We start from the raw sequence: 15143 nt of genomic DNA, 5'->3' as shown, positions 1-15143 counted from the left end.
ATGAAAGAGGCCTAATTTTACAGTGGTAAATTGACATAAAGATAGACTGAATTCTATTTTGGCGTTAACATATTTGTTGCAAATTGAAATACAACCTGCGGAAATAAAGTAAACATGAAACGGCATAAGATATTCTTGGGTCCTATTGGTGGACCAAAAGATCTTACACATACCTTTGTTTCTAAGTTAGTGGTAAAGGAATCCCATTTGTTGCTCTACTCTCCTCTTTTGTTATTCTGTATTGTTGTATTTTACGTGACAATCATTGGCAAGGGTGAGTAATGGTTATGTTACCCACCCATGCTCCTTTGTTAAGTTCCTAACTAGCATGGGAAGTTATCGTTCTAATAAAATCTTCTATTTCAAGTTTCTACATGAATAGAAATTTATTGGTATTTTCTTCATGTATTTCTTTTCTCTTCTTTTCATTTGTTTGTTTCTCTTTTTCTTCTTGGAAATAAAGGTAATGACAAATTGACCCTATTTCACATGACTACTGCTAGTGATGATTTTTGTTTCTTTTGTAACTTTCTTAAGTGTAAATTGCTTGGTAGGTGTTTTAAGAAGTCATTGCTGTTGGTATTTCTTTTATCATTTTCTCTCCTTAACCCGTATTTTTCCCACATTGTATTAATAATGGATGCTACAGTATTACCTAAAAACAGGTGGTTGTAAGTTTGGAAAATCATGTAGATACAATCACCCTCAAGAGAAAGCTGTGGAAGGAGAACTACTGGAGTTGAACTTTTTGGGCCTGCCAATTCGACCGGTAATTCTGTCATCTTTCAAGTTTCATTTGTCTTTGCTGGTATACTCCATGGAGGTGGGCATGTTTGAAGATCCATTTATATCTCGGTATTATGGAGTTTATCTCGGGCCTGTGTAATGAACTTCCCTTTATCACAGGGAGAGAGAGAGTGCCCATTTTACATGCGGACAGGTTCGTGCAAATTCGCAGCCAACTGCAGGTTTCATCATCCTGATCCTACGGCCGTTGGAGGGTGTGATCTTCTTTCAGGATACCATAATGACAGAACGCTTCCATTACATACATCAGCAGCATTACAAGCACCTATGACTTCATGGTCTTTGCAGAGAGCCTCAAATGAGTCGGTTCCTTATATGGATGCTTCTCCACCTTATGTACCAATGATGCCTTTACCTCCTGGGGTCCATCCCAATCCAGAATGGAATGGATATCAGGTGAGTTATATTGCATCTTTTCCCATAACAATCCAGATCTTTACACGAGAGTTTACCGATTTATTCTCACAGGCTATTGCCAAAGGCTTGAGAAGAATTTGCTGGGTGGCTTTATCTGAGCCCCGTTTTCATCCATACTTGCCTTTGTTAACTGATAAAAGAAAGATGCATTTTTCTGTATGGGATGGCTATGGAGAGGGTTAGTGTGTGAAAATCTAGCTAACATGCATTCAACAATGTATATTTTCTATTGATGCGTTGTGTTAAGTTGCTCAGTGTCTAAGTTTCCTGTCTGTCATCAATCTATCCTTAATGTTTGAAGGGCAGAATAGTATTTTAGTATTTTAGAATCCTTTAGTTGTGGTTAGAGGCTAACCTTTGAAAGTTTCATTATTTTCCTTTAATTGCTACAAGATAATCCATACTAAAAGAAACCAAGATCAGTATTGTTTCTGTTGGTGGGGAATTTGAACGAATTAGAGAATGTAAAATAGGGGCTTTTGCTTGTTTGCTTGTTTCAGAGCCAAAAAGGGCTTTTGTGCAAAGCCAAAAGGCAAAGGTGGGCCTGGAATAAAATCTTTCGAACTTATGTTATTGAGGAAATGGTTATCAAGTGGTTTCCAAAGTTGAAAGTTTGGGAGGATTGTTCATAGTATTGGGGATGGCTACCATACACTCTTCTGGCCAGATGTTTGTTATGTATAGCAGCCCCTTGATAGAATCTACCCCAGGTTGGCTTAGAGCTTTTGATAGAGAGGTGATGATATCCAGGTGCCACTCTGTTGAAGGTAACCTGATAGTGTGGTTGCCTCTGTTCCATAGGAACTTGAGCCAAGGCAAAATTAAAGATTATGTCAGGTTCATGGAGCAGTTGCAGTGCTGCATGCTAATGATTGGAGAGAGGGATCGATGGGGCTAGAAACCTGAGTGGCCTAGTATTTTCTCAATGAAATCCTTCTATTCAGCCTTATCGGGTGGCGATCCTTGTCGGAATGAGATTCCGACCAATTGGATTTCTTAGTGAAATCCTTCTGTTCAGCCTTACATGGGTCTACCAATGTTAATTGCATTCGCCTGGTTGGTGGAGGATAAAGTGTTGACAATTGACCACTTGAGGAGATACATTTTGATGAATAATTTTTTTATTTGTGAGTTTATGTGGGCTATTTGTTATATATTTCTCAATCTTTTAAGTTGGATTGGGTTCCCTGAATCAATTGGGGCCATGTTCCTATCCTGGCATGTGGATGTTCAAGTCCAAAAGGGAAGATGCTGTGGAGGCTTTCCTTGCTCATGCTTGTGGGAGATATGCACAGAGCTCAGTGGCAGACTTTTTTCGCAACTCTGCAAGCACAAAATAAGAGTGACTTTTGAGGGCTACCAGTATGGTTGGATGGTCCATGTCTTCATGTTTGTTTGGCAGCTGCCAAGTTGAGTTGGGATGCAAATTCGATTTTGTATCAAGTCCAATGATTCCTCATCAGTGATCTCCTTAGCTTGTATTTCTCCTTTTCCCTTAGTAGAGTTGAAGTTTCCTCAAAAAAGAAAAGAAAGTAAAAAAGGAAAATGAACAAGGCATACATTTAATTTTGAATAATGAAGATAAAAGAAAACTATATCTGCTGATCACATGGTATGACGAGCTTGTTCGTGCAAAATGATTTGTGTTGGTAAGTATGCATGAATGTGTTAGTGCTTCAATCTTATGACAGGAAAATGTGTTCACTCTTGTGCTATCAATCATAAGTTTTGGTTTGAATCTTTGCAGCCATCTCAGCAAGAGCGTTAAAAAAAAAAAAAAAAAAATCAATCTCAAGGGCATGAATGCCAAAACTAATGATGTGATTTGAAACCCATCATGTCTAATCTACTTTTGGTGCGAGTTCAAGTTTGGAGGTGAAGCGAAGATGGGTGATTTGAGTTGCAACACCAGAGAATTAAGGGGCATTTGGTGCAACTTCAAACCGGGTGCACATGGGTTCACCCAACGTAGTAAATTGATATATGGTTGCTCGGAAATTGAGGTAGGTTTATGACATGGTATAGATACCTCGACATTTTGAGTGGCTGCAACTTTTGATATCATTCTAGAGCTAGTCTCGGTGGTTCTGATGAGATCCCAATGCTTGTGGAAGCACTAGTTTTGTGCCTCTACTTTTTGTCATAATATGACATGCATATTATGATCTAAACCATTCATTCATCATAGTTTACATAACTGTAGAGCAAAAGTCATTATGATTGAGTTATCCTTCTAAAACTGCATACAGAAATCACTTACTGGATTTTAGTGAAAATTTTCATCATTCTCTAAATGGTTAGGATATGCCTATTATTTTGGTTGTGCTATGAGACCCATTCATTGTTTTCTTTGGTGAATGAATGGTTTGGATCATCATATGCACACCATATGTGCTCTATAGGAGTGGAAGCACAAAAAAAATTCATACTTACAGGACATTAGATCTCTTCCCTTCATGGTTTCATGTTTTCAGTTAATTTCCTAATTTAGTATGCTAGGGCTAAATAAGAACAAATTTGTTCTAGATGTTTCTTTCATAAACCCCTTAGGAGATCTAGAATTCTGTGCATTGTCGTGTGTCAGGTTGGAATACTTAAATCCAAGGTGTTGCATATCAGTAATGGTGGCCATAACGGCCACGGTCATTACCGTTAAGATTTGGGCCATAATGGCCATTACGACCTCTAAAAAAGGAAAGAAAAACATTTGTTACAGGACCATTATGGGGCTGTTACAGGTCATTTTTTCTGTAACAGCTATTTCAGCCCCGCAATGTGTTTCTGTTACCACCATTACCATTACGGCTGCTATGTAACCGTTTTGGCATACCCTGCTTAAATCTCTAAACAAACAACGGAGATGCATCTCACAACTTTATTGTAATTGATGCAAATCTGAAGTATTTAGTTACAATGGCTAGTTGTAAGGTAATTAAAGAACACATTGTGATGCCTGCTATAACCTGCATGTTCACTCTACTCCCATGGTGTGTGTTGTGCTAATGACAAAATTTTGATTGACAAGATGAGGGAGGGGGTAAACACAAAGCTAGAGTTAAAGAGGGATGCTAGCGTGTTTGGATTGATCATATGCCACCATAAAGTAATGTTAGATGTAACGATGATAAATTACAATACTTGTTAGGTGGAAACTAGGTAATTTGATTGAGGATTCCTGTGTTTGGATAGGCGTGGTAAACTTCCAAACACAGGAATCCAAACATTCCTGTAATGCCACCATACAGGAATCCGAGTACCAAGCCAGCTTCTCGATTTCAAGATAGCCCATCTTGATGTCTGCCATTGCCTTGCTCAAATAATAAACAGGTCGCTGGGCACCCCTGTCCTCCCTGACTAGGGTCCCAACTTTTTTTCTTTTTTTCTTTCTTTCTTTCTTTTTTTTTTTTTTATTTTTATTTTTTTTTACACACGCACACACACTCACGTCGTAGTGGGATTTCACCGCCTATCGATACTCGAACCCTTGACCAGGTGTTGAGACTCTTGAGAGTCTACCGCCAGAGTAAGAGTAAGGATCCAAAGGTGGTGAAACTCCTGACGGTCGAACTAAATGCTATGGGTGAGACGACCAGGTACAGCAGCAGTTCCTCCCCTCACACAGGTTTTGAGAGCAGGGGTCGAGACCCTAGGTAAACTTTGAGTTGTCGGAATGTCTGCTCGCACTCCTCTGTCCAAGTAGGCTTCTGGTTCCCTTTTATCTGCTTTAAGAAAGGTAAGCACTTATTTGAGGCCCAGGAGATGAACGTATTCAACGTTGCCACTCTGCCTATAAGTCGTTGAATCTCCTTTGATGTACTGGGCGAGCTCATCCCTATAAGAGCTCGGATTTTGTAGTGGTTTGCTTCGATCCCTCTCTGGGGGACCATGAAACCCAACAACTTGAATGAGCTGACGCCGAACGCGCACTTGCTCAGGTTGAGCTTCATCCGGTTTCTCCTCAAGATACCGAACATCTCCCTCAGATCGGTTACATGATCCGTTGCCTCGACGCTGTTGACGAGCATGTCGTCGACGTTGACTTGCATAGTCTTCTCGATCTGATTGGCGAACAAGATGTTCGCCAACCTTTGATAGGTTGCTCCGGCGTTCTTTAGGTCAAATGGCATGACCTGGTAGCAGTACAAACCTCTGTCTGTGATGAAAGCAAATTTCTGCTTGTCATGCTCATTCATTCTGATCTAATTGTACCCTGACTATGCATCAATGAAGCTGAGGAGTGCATACCCAGTTGTAGCATCCACTAGCTGGTCTATCTTAGGCAGCGGAAAGCTATCTTCGGGGCAGGCCTTATTTAGGTCGATTTAGTTGACACAGGCCTGCCATTTCCCATTGGCCTTTTCCACCAGTACCACATTGGCGAGCCAGTCAAGATAATGGACATCTTCTATGAAACCGGCCTGGAGGAGCTTGCTGACCTTTTTGTTGATTGCATCATACCTCTCCGCATCAAATGCTCGTCTCTTCTGCCAGATGGGCTTGTGACTAGAATCCACGTTTAGGCGGTGAACCATAACTTTTAGATCTATCCCGGGCATGTCCTGGTAGGACCATTCAAACACGTCCGCATGTTCTCTCAGGAGGTCGGTCATCTCAGCTCGGAGCTGAGGGTTGATCAGTGAACCGATTTGGACTGTCTTCATCGGGTCTGTCTCAGAGAGTTGTACATGAACAAGGTCTTCTACGAATACTCCCCTCTTTGCAGCTTCTTCCCTAACGTCTAAGGAATTGATCTGCATTGTCTGTTGCTGAGATCTTCCTCAGAGAGCAGTCGAGTAGCATTGTCGGGCTTCATGCCGGTTGCCCCTAACTCTCCCGACCTCATGCTTAGTTGGGAACTTCATGCAAAGGTGATAGATGGAGACTACAACCCTCATGGCGTTTGGGGATGGTCTGCCCAAGATTACATTGTATACTAAGGAGTAGCCCACCACAAGGAAATCTACCATGGTGGTGGCCTAGTTGGAACCTTCTTCTGCCATGATTGGCAGCAGGATGCTTCCTTCAAAGGTCACTCTCTCCTGCAAAACCGAGCAGGGGGTTCGCACAAGCCATAATCTTAACCTCCCAATCCCCATCTTATTAAAGGTAGCAACATATATGATATCTGCCGAGCTCCCTGTGTCCACCAGTATTCGGTATACTTTGTGGTTGGTCACAATCATGGTGACTACCAGAGCGTCATCATGGGGGTGTTGGATCCCTCTAACATCCTCCTCGGTGAAGGAGATCGTGCGTGACTCTATTGTGGGCTTCTCAGGTCGACTTGTAAAGTTGAGCTGATGGACCCCATCAATGAGCTTGGTGCTCCGAGCATGAGCTGGACATGCTCTGTTCGAATCTCCCCCTCCGACCGATCTGCCAAAGATGGTGCGGATTTTCCCTGTCGGTTTATTGTCATTGCGCTCTTCGTGCAGTTTTTGTCGAGGAGCTGATCGGTCTTCCTCGTGCTTGGTGACGAACTCGCTTTGGTAACCCCTCTGGATGAGCGACTTGATTTCCTCCTTGAGATCAAATCAATCGGCTGTGTCATGGTCATGATCCCGGTGAAAACGACAATATCTCGACCTGTCTCTCTTCTCGGTAGTGGATCGCATTTTGTTCGGCCATTTCAAGATCATCTTGTCTCTGACCTCTATGAGCATTTGCTCAGGCGTGGTGTTCAGTGGAGTGTACCGATGAAACTAGCTCTTAGGGATTCGGGGGGCTCAAGGTGTGCCACTCTAGTCGTCTTCTATTTTTTCTTTTGGTTGGCACTGGATCCCTCTTTCGCCTTCTTGTCTCTCACTGAGTTGCTCTCACCCTTGTCATCTTTACGAGCGCCGAATAGTTCCTCGGCATGTGTACTTCTAAGCCTTGTTCATTAGATCGGCTAGGGTCTTTGAGGGGTTCTTGCTGAGCAAAAAGAGGAATCTCCCCCATTTAAGCCCGGCCATCATAGTCGTGAGGGCTACCTCGTCGGAGTAGTCATCGACCTGGACAGCTTGGGCATTAAATTGGATGTACTTTTTTTAATGACACGTCCTTTTGAGTAATTGTAAGGTGGGTTGCCTGCTTACGAATGTCTCTAATAGTGTGGCGAAAACCCTACTAAGTTGGGCGAAGGAGCTAATTGACTTGGACTTCAGGTTTCGATATCATTTTCGCGCTGCTCCGGTAAGAGTCAGGGAGAGCAACCTGCACATTACGGGTCTAGAAGGAGCGTAGAGTTCTATCCATGCTCGGAATGATTCCAGGTGCTCGGCAAGGTCGCCTAAACCCAAATAGGGTTGTATCTGGGGCATCTTGAACCTTGGTTGTAGATGGGCTTGTATGATGTCGTCGGTGAAAGGAGGATCAGTCTGCTTAAGGATGGCGTCAACAGATACAGGAGCCTTCGCTCGGTACGTTTGTTGAATGACGCCAAGCTAGATCCTGATCTCTTTGATCTCTATCCCCAGGGCACCTAATTTTCTGCCACGGCTTCATGGTTCTTTCCTCGAGCCTGTCGCCTCTCATCAAGGATATGGCGTAGGTCAGATGTGTGAGCTCGGTAGTTGCCTAGGTATGGGTTGGGGCGGTCAAACTCTCCCGCTCGCACCTGCCTCTAATGCCGCTCAGGGCGGGATTACTCGGTTACCGCTTCTGCTGCTCCCTGCGGGGAGGCTTGTTGCCTTTCCAGTAACTTCATGATACGATTCAAAAATATTGGCCGGTGCTCCAACCTATTTCTCGAGGGAATCGAGCCGGCCTGCCCGATTTCGGGATTTCTAAATTACACCTACGAGAACAGCTAAGACAGAGGAAGTGACTGGGAGGCTTGGTCCTCCACGAACAGGATATGGCGGGAGGATTTGGCTAGAGCCTGCCCTTTCTCTTTTTTTTTTTTTGGCCATCAGAGGTAGGGCTGGAGATGGTTATCGCTGAGAGTGGTGAGAACACGACTCATTGAATCCCACAGACGACGCCAATCTGTTGATGCCAGAATTTGGTCAACATACGAGGTTGATGGGGAATTGTGCTCTTCGATGGATCCGCAAAAGCTAAAAGAAAATATAAATACGGGCACTAGTGGCTGGCTGTGGACTCTCCTATGCCTAAATTAGGGCTTGTAGATGATGAAAGCAAGGATGAAAGTTAGGGCATAGGTGTGTCACCTCTCTCTCTCCCCTTGATTGAAGGCTTATTGTTGTTTATATATAGCGTTGGAGTACATTAGGGCTTCTGAATCCTTCTCAGTTATGCTAGAGGATCATTGATTGTCCGAAATTTTTATCCTTGATTTATCGGAGAGATATTTGGCCAAGATCAGGTCAGATCCTGGATTTCTTGCGCCGCCTCTAGCAGGGGTCAACCTGGTTAGCTCAGGATGTGGGGGAAGATCGAGGCTCTGAACCTTAGCTTCTCCCCCACGGTTCTCTTCCCGTGCTGTAGACAGTCCTATCAGGACGAGTCCTTTCTACTAAGCCAATCTTCTGACAGTTCGGCTCGACAACCCGTCTCTGAGCTAAAGGAACTCCTCGTCCCGGGTTTATGGTCCTTATGCTTAGACTTTGACAACCCCTAGAGCCTAAAGGACCTGGCTTAGCTTAGGAACCTACCTCTTGGAGATGGCATTGATTTCCCCGTGTGAGGGACTAGTTCGGTTTTCCCCACTACATTTTCAATGCTTTTAGTAAAATAATATTATTAACAGTATAAAAAATGAGGTGCTGCTGAGAACGTAGGCACCACCGAGTTGCTAGAGAATGGAGGCGTTGTTGAGAACGCAGGCACCGCTGAGGAATGGTGCTAGATAATGGAGGTGTTGCTGAGAACATAGGCGCCGCTGAGCTGAATGGAGTCGCTGAGTCAAATGTTGGAGATGCAGAGACCAACAGTGGGAGATGAGACTATTGGAGTTGATGATGGCAATGGCTAGATATCCGTAAAGGGGAAGAAGCAGGTCAACATTGGTAGGTAGGTGATTTTGCCTTGTTCCTTAGGGGAGCTTCCAACCCTATTCGTCAAAGGGCACCCTGTTGGATGGCTTTTGGTCAATTTCGCTAGTGTTATTAGGAGGGCGGGGAAATTTCAAGAGGTGGTCATCCCCCACTACTGAGTTTTGGGAGTGCCACAAGGGTTTGCTTTTGTTTGAATGGGATCTAAGGGGGAGTTGGAAGAGGTGATTAGGGTTTTGAATGGGGAAAGCTTTGCTGGGAAGAAGCTGTTGGTCCGAAGAGCTAGTTCTGACCTGACGTGGTTAATCGAGAGAAAGGAGGAGGCCGGTAGGAAGGAAAGGGGTCTGAAGGTGCGAAAGACAGAGATGCAATCTGCTAGCAGAGCGGAAGACCCATCGATGAAAGAGATGGGAGCCAATTTATCCAGCTTAGAATCGATGGGGGAGAGGTCCAAATTGTTTAAAGAAGTCTTGAGAGGGAAAGGAGAGGATTACCCCCAACTGGGGAAGGCGGCTTTTGATAAGGTGCAAGAAACCAGTTCTTCCCTGGCTAGATGAGCAGAAAGGAGATCAAGTTGGGGATAAAGATCAATGTCAGCCCAGAAGTAGTGGAGATGGCAAAGGACAAGTTCCAGTGGCTGTTTACAAGGGAAAGGGGCCCGACTCTCTCAGATAAGAGCTTGGCTAAAGCCTGAAGGTATGTTGCAGGATGGAGGAATGCGACTACAAGTTGAAGCCGTTGGGGGCTAATGATGTGTGGATTGCTGCAAAGCCAGGGACTAATGTCGACCAGATAATAATGGCAGGGGCGATGTTTAACGAGGGGCCGATTTCTGCACTTAGTAGATGGGAAGATGGTTCGATCATTGGAAGCGAAACCGCATGCTACCTATTATGGGGGGGGGGGGCGCGGTGGGGGGCTTCTAACTATTGGAGATTTTATTGGGGAAATTAAAGTTATCGATGTGGCAACGGAGACCGGAGAAGAGATCAGTGCAGCACGTATTTGCATTAGGAGCCCTACTGGATATGAGATTCATCATGCTCAAGATCAAGGAAATCTCTTTGTGGCTAACGATTGTCTGAAATCTCTTAGTCTATTTATTTTTTCCCACCTTGGTTACAATCTTTTATTAGTGCTTGTTTCTGATAGGTCAATGCTGCGTCACAAGGACCAATAGGAATTGATTCAAGTTTTATTGGGATAAACTAGATGGCTGATGGAATTTACTTCTACAGTCTGTTGTTTTGGTATTTATTTGAATCATATGGCAATTCTCGTTCTAGATTTATCAATCTTGTTGCATTAATTTTAGTATTAGAGCAAGTTCTTTTCTTAGGAAGTTTGTTTTCAAATATATATATATATATTTGAAAACAAACTTCTCCTTTCTCCTGATTTGTCCAGACCCTGAACGGCTGAACCGAACCTAAATCTCAACTTTCCAAATCCCAAGTTTCCCTTCCAAATCTGTCAATAAGCCTTAACCCCAGTCTTAGCTCCAATTTGAAACCCTAATCTTGGCCTAATACTTCACCATAATTGATCTCCCACTGTGAATCCTGCTCCTCGACGTAAATATCCCAAATTGCAGGTCCAAACTGTGACTTCAGCTTTAAATGGGAACCCCTAAACAACCTCTACCTCAAACACACTATAATTCCATCTAAAATCATCTCTTAACCATAACAGTCCCCATATCTAATTTTCCAACCCCTCAAACCATCATAAAAAAGGTCATTGCACCTATACCATCCCTTAATTCCACATCCAAACCTGTAAAGTCCCTACGTCCAACTTCTAGCTCTGAGGTACACCTTACTCCAAATTCTAGCATCTATACAAGCTACAAATACCACCATCCCCTATCCAATCCTTCAAATCTTAACCCATTCTACTACATCTGCAGCCTTTATACGACCTCCAAGAACTAAATCTGGCAGCTCAGCCTGCTTCACAGCCATCAACCCGATTCCTTTAACTCTACACTAGCCCATTTTCTGTCCAAAGCTGTCCACTGTCTTGTTCCTATTCCTTGGCCCTTAACTCACATCAACCATGTATTGGACCATAAAACCTGTCCCCACCTGCAGCCCTAGCAGCACACAGCTGAAACCATAACCAGCCACCATAGCACCTAACCTGTCCCAAAATTGTCCCAAAGCTCTCCACATCCTGTCCGCTGCCAGTCTATAACCCAGCCATTAAACAGTCCATAACCTGTTTAGAAATTGGTTCAGAATTTGTCCACCTTCAGTCTATTTCCAGCCGATAATCCCAGCCTAAAATCTGCCCCAAGTTCACTTCCAACTGTCCACAAGCTGTCCCCTTTCAGCCCCAAATCCAGCACCCCTTATCTGTCCACTGTCATAAACCAGACGTGCACATACCTGTCCCAATTCCTTTCAACTTCTTGCCTATTAAACAGTCCTCACTGATGCATCCAGATGGCTCTGCATTCAGTCCCATCACAGATCAGGCCCTCTGGTGATATCAGTCCCATACACTTGGGCTGTCAGTGGACCAGGCTGGTTCACCAGCTTTGGGCCTGGCCTGCTTTGGGTCAGGCTTGGGGTTCTCTATCAAGCCTAGGGCTGGTCTGCTCCTGAAACTTAAACCTCATTTCCTAATGGTGCCTGGTTCAGGCTGAGTTTAAAAGCCCTAGTGCCCGGCCATAGTGCAGCCCAGACTAAGCCTCCTCTTATGATATGTGGCATTTATCAGGGAGGATCATTTCTGTAGATAACAAGCATATGTAACTTCTTCCTGCCTACCCTAAATCTCCACCACTACTCTCAAAGTCCTTTTATCTACCAGTGTTTTAAAAAGCGCGTAGCGTATAGCATAGCGTTTGGCCCTCAATAGCATGTAGTAAGCTGCACAATACTTAATATTTTTTAATTAAAATAATAGAAATAGATAATAAAATTTAGAAAATGCATAAATCCTATGAGTTTTTTACTGTGAATGTGGATCATCAACCACATATTTCCTTGCAAAATCTGTCTCTTTGCCTTCAGACGTCTCTAAGTGTGACCTTTTATTTATTTATTTATTGAAACATTACAAATTCACAATATGGACCACAATTTGGATGGTTTGGATTGATCTAAGTGCTTTATCCACGATATGGACCACAATTTAAATGGTCCAGATTGATCTAATGTAGTGCCACGTTTGATGGGGATGATTCACCACCATTTTAAAATAGGTGTTGAACTAGCATAGAAGAATAACTAAAAAAGGAGAGGAGATTTTAGGTAGCATACACTGCTCAACATGCTCCCCCCCCCCCCACGCCCCACGTGCTGCATTTAGGGAAATAAGAATTGAATTGTTTCTTTTTATTTTAAAGGTTAACAATAATTTATTAGAAAGAGCTGAAATACTGGCTAAAGGCTCAAATGACAATCAGCTAAGGACCCAATACAATAAGCCTACCCAATCAGCTAAGGATCCAATTAAGGAAAAATGCCTGGCCAAAGGAATATTCACATCTGAGGCATGCCTGGTCAGCCTTGGATATTCCTCTTTAAGAGATTTCTGCCCTGCCTACATCTTCGAGAAGTGGATCCTGCTTCCAAGTGTTTTTCCCTTATCATATTTTAAAAGGAAAATAGGAAACAGAAGAAAAGAGTTACAAACACCAAAAGGTCAAAAACTCAAAATAAATGTGCATTGGGGCTGAAAACTAATCCGGATCGGTAACCCTTACCATGAGACTGATTGGCCAAGACTGGATCAGCGGATCTGTAATTTTTCAGTCTGTGGATCAACTTCCTCGATCACTTCATTCAGTAACCTGAGAACTGGTTGAAACAATAAATAGATGATTGGCAGGCAAATAGTTTGTAAATTTTGGGATGGGCTTCATGCATTCATAACTTGTGTTGTTTACTTTTCGTTTGTGCACTAGTTCAAGGAAAAGAAAGCATTAATGGTAAGTCCATTTGTTGCTTGATCAGACACCAAAAATAATTACATTTCATAGAAATTTGTTATTTGCAATTTTGTTCTTCTTTTTCTTATCATCATATTCCATCTATGACTTGTTTAGGTTCCAGTAATAAGCACAGTGTTTCCACCCAAAAGGAATGTACAGCCACCATCTGCTTCAGTTGTGAATGACCTGATAAAGGAAGCAGATAACTCTACTCATCAACAGAAAACAACGGTCGATGAATTCCCTGAGAGACCTGGACAACCTGATTGTCAGTATTTTATGAGAAATGGGGACTGCAAGTTTAGATCAGCATGTAGGTATCACCATCCTAAGACCCGGGCCTCAAAATCATCTGTATGCGATCTCAGTCCTATGGGCCTTCCTTTGAGACCTGTGAGTTCATTTCTTTCTACTATCTTTTTCAGTAAATAACTGTACCCATTCGGATTGGTTAAACCTCAGCAACTTGGAAGGAGTATACAGGGTCTGACTTGCAGTGACGCTGTGTGCTGATGCTCAGGATTCTGTACATCTGGAGAATGGTTTAGCATTCCAAACCATTGGTCTGATGGGTCTCAACATTGTGTGGGGCCTGGTGGTCAGCGAGTTGGAAAATCCCAATCCATTGCTTGTTCAATTACTTCCTGTTATAGGCCATTTGGTCAATTGGCCTGTATTTTCCAACATTGAGCATTTTCAGGGATTCCCCATCGATGTTGAGGTCCATCAGGTCAACAGTTGGACTTCGAATGACTGTCCATCACATGCAAATTCTGCACATCGCCAATCTAGATTCTGTACGTTGCAGTTGAGTAGGACCCTATAATTCCTCTTCCATGCCTTATTACAAGGGCAACGAATGGTCTCTTACCTTGAAAGGCAGGGTTAGGAAAATCTTCTTCTTTTTTATTAATGAAGTTTGAATTCTACTAGTACGAATTGCACTGCATAGATGGTTTTCTTCTATCCTGCTGCAGTATCAATGGCATTCTGATATGTTATCAATTTCCTTCTAAAACTTGTCCAGGATCAGGTGATCTGTACATATTATAGCCGCTATGGTATTTGCAAATTCGGTCCTGCCTGTAAATTTGATCATCCAATAAATAAGGGCTATTCAGATTCTCCAACTTCTCCAGTGGTGACTGCACCAGCTTCACCTCCTTCGTATGAGCCTTTGATGTCTAAATTGGACAGGGTACCTGACTGTGGAAACAGTAGCGATGATCTATCTTAGGCAGCTGCCTATGTAAAGATTTTCATGTTCACATGTCTATCAACCAATTCAAAACCATGCCACAAGTTGTAGTCTCTCTCTATTAATGTTATAGGTGAACAGTGTAAATGCATGGTTGGGATATTGCTAATGTCTCCCCTTTCCATGGTTCTAAGAAAGGAATTTTGAGTTATTTTACTCAACCTTTCTCTGTTCCCATTTGTTTCTTTTCTTTTTGCTAATATATGAAAGGGTTCTCTTTGAATGTTACTCAAAAGGAAGAGCATGGACAAGGTAACTTGCAGGACTGGCCCCTCTAATAGGCCTCGTGCCTGATTGTTATCTCCATTTTATGTTGATTCTGAAGATTTGCTGCAAATAGATTCATGCGTAGGCATATTCTGAAAATTAGTTTCAGAAATCTAAATTTATCAGAGATGCTATTTGGATGACACAGTTTTCTTTTTCTCCTTATAATGTTGTTTAGATGTTAATGTTTAAAAAAAAAGAAAAAAAAAAGAATCATTATATATTAAAACAATGCATCAGTTATCCACACAACCCTCTCCTTGTCTCATTCCCTTCTTCTCAATGGTTGCAATAAAGGTGGCGTCCGCATCATGGACAGTCTAAATCAATTGGACTATTTTTATTTTTATTTCTTACCATTGATCGGATGGTCAAGGATCATCCAATCAAATTGACTTTAAGATTGATGGGCAATTAAAGGCAATATCACATGATAATCAGTTCAGATCATTGATTAGACCTCATTTAGGAACAATATATCTCAGATAATCAATCAGATTGGATTTAAGATGGA

At 42.7% G+C, this 15143-nt stretch overlaps 1 protein-coding gene across 2 annotated transcripts in view; it reads left to right on the top strand.

Annotated features, from left to right (window-relative positions):
- LOC131239906 (zinc finger CCCH domain-containing protein 67-like) overlaps positions 1-14523 on the top strand; it is a 48700-nt gene extending 34177 nt beyond the window's left edge. For both annotated transcript variants that reach the window (XM_058237837.1, XM_058237836.1), the window contains 4 exons: positions 650-769; positions 907-1203; positions 13219-13497; positions 14132-14523. In XM_058237837.1, coding sequence (XP_058093820.1) covers positions 650-769; positions 907-1203; positions 13219-13497; positions 14132-14341 — 906 coding nt within the window. In that variant the 3' untranslated portion in view covers positions 14342-14523. The remainder of the gene's footprint in view (positions 1-649; positions 770-906; positions 1204-13218; positions 13498-14131) is intronic.
- The last annotated feature ends 620 nt before the right edge of the window (positions 14524-15143 follow it).

The sequence above is a fragment of the Magnolia sinica genome, chromosome 3, assembly GCF_029962835.1.
Source record: "Magnolia sinica isolate HGM2019 chromosome 3, MsV1, whole genome shotgun sequence".
Taxonomy (NCBI): domain Eukaryota; kingdom Viridiplantae; phylum Streptophyta; class Magnoliopsida; order Magnoliales; family Magnoliaceae; genus Magnolia; species Magnolia sinica.
The sequence above is the reverse complement of the archived record's forward strand: the minus strand, read 5'-3'. Positions and strand labels throughout refer to the sequence as shown.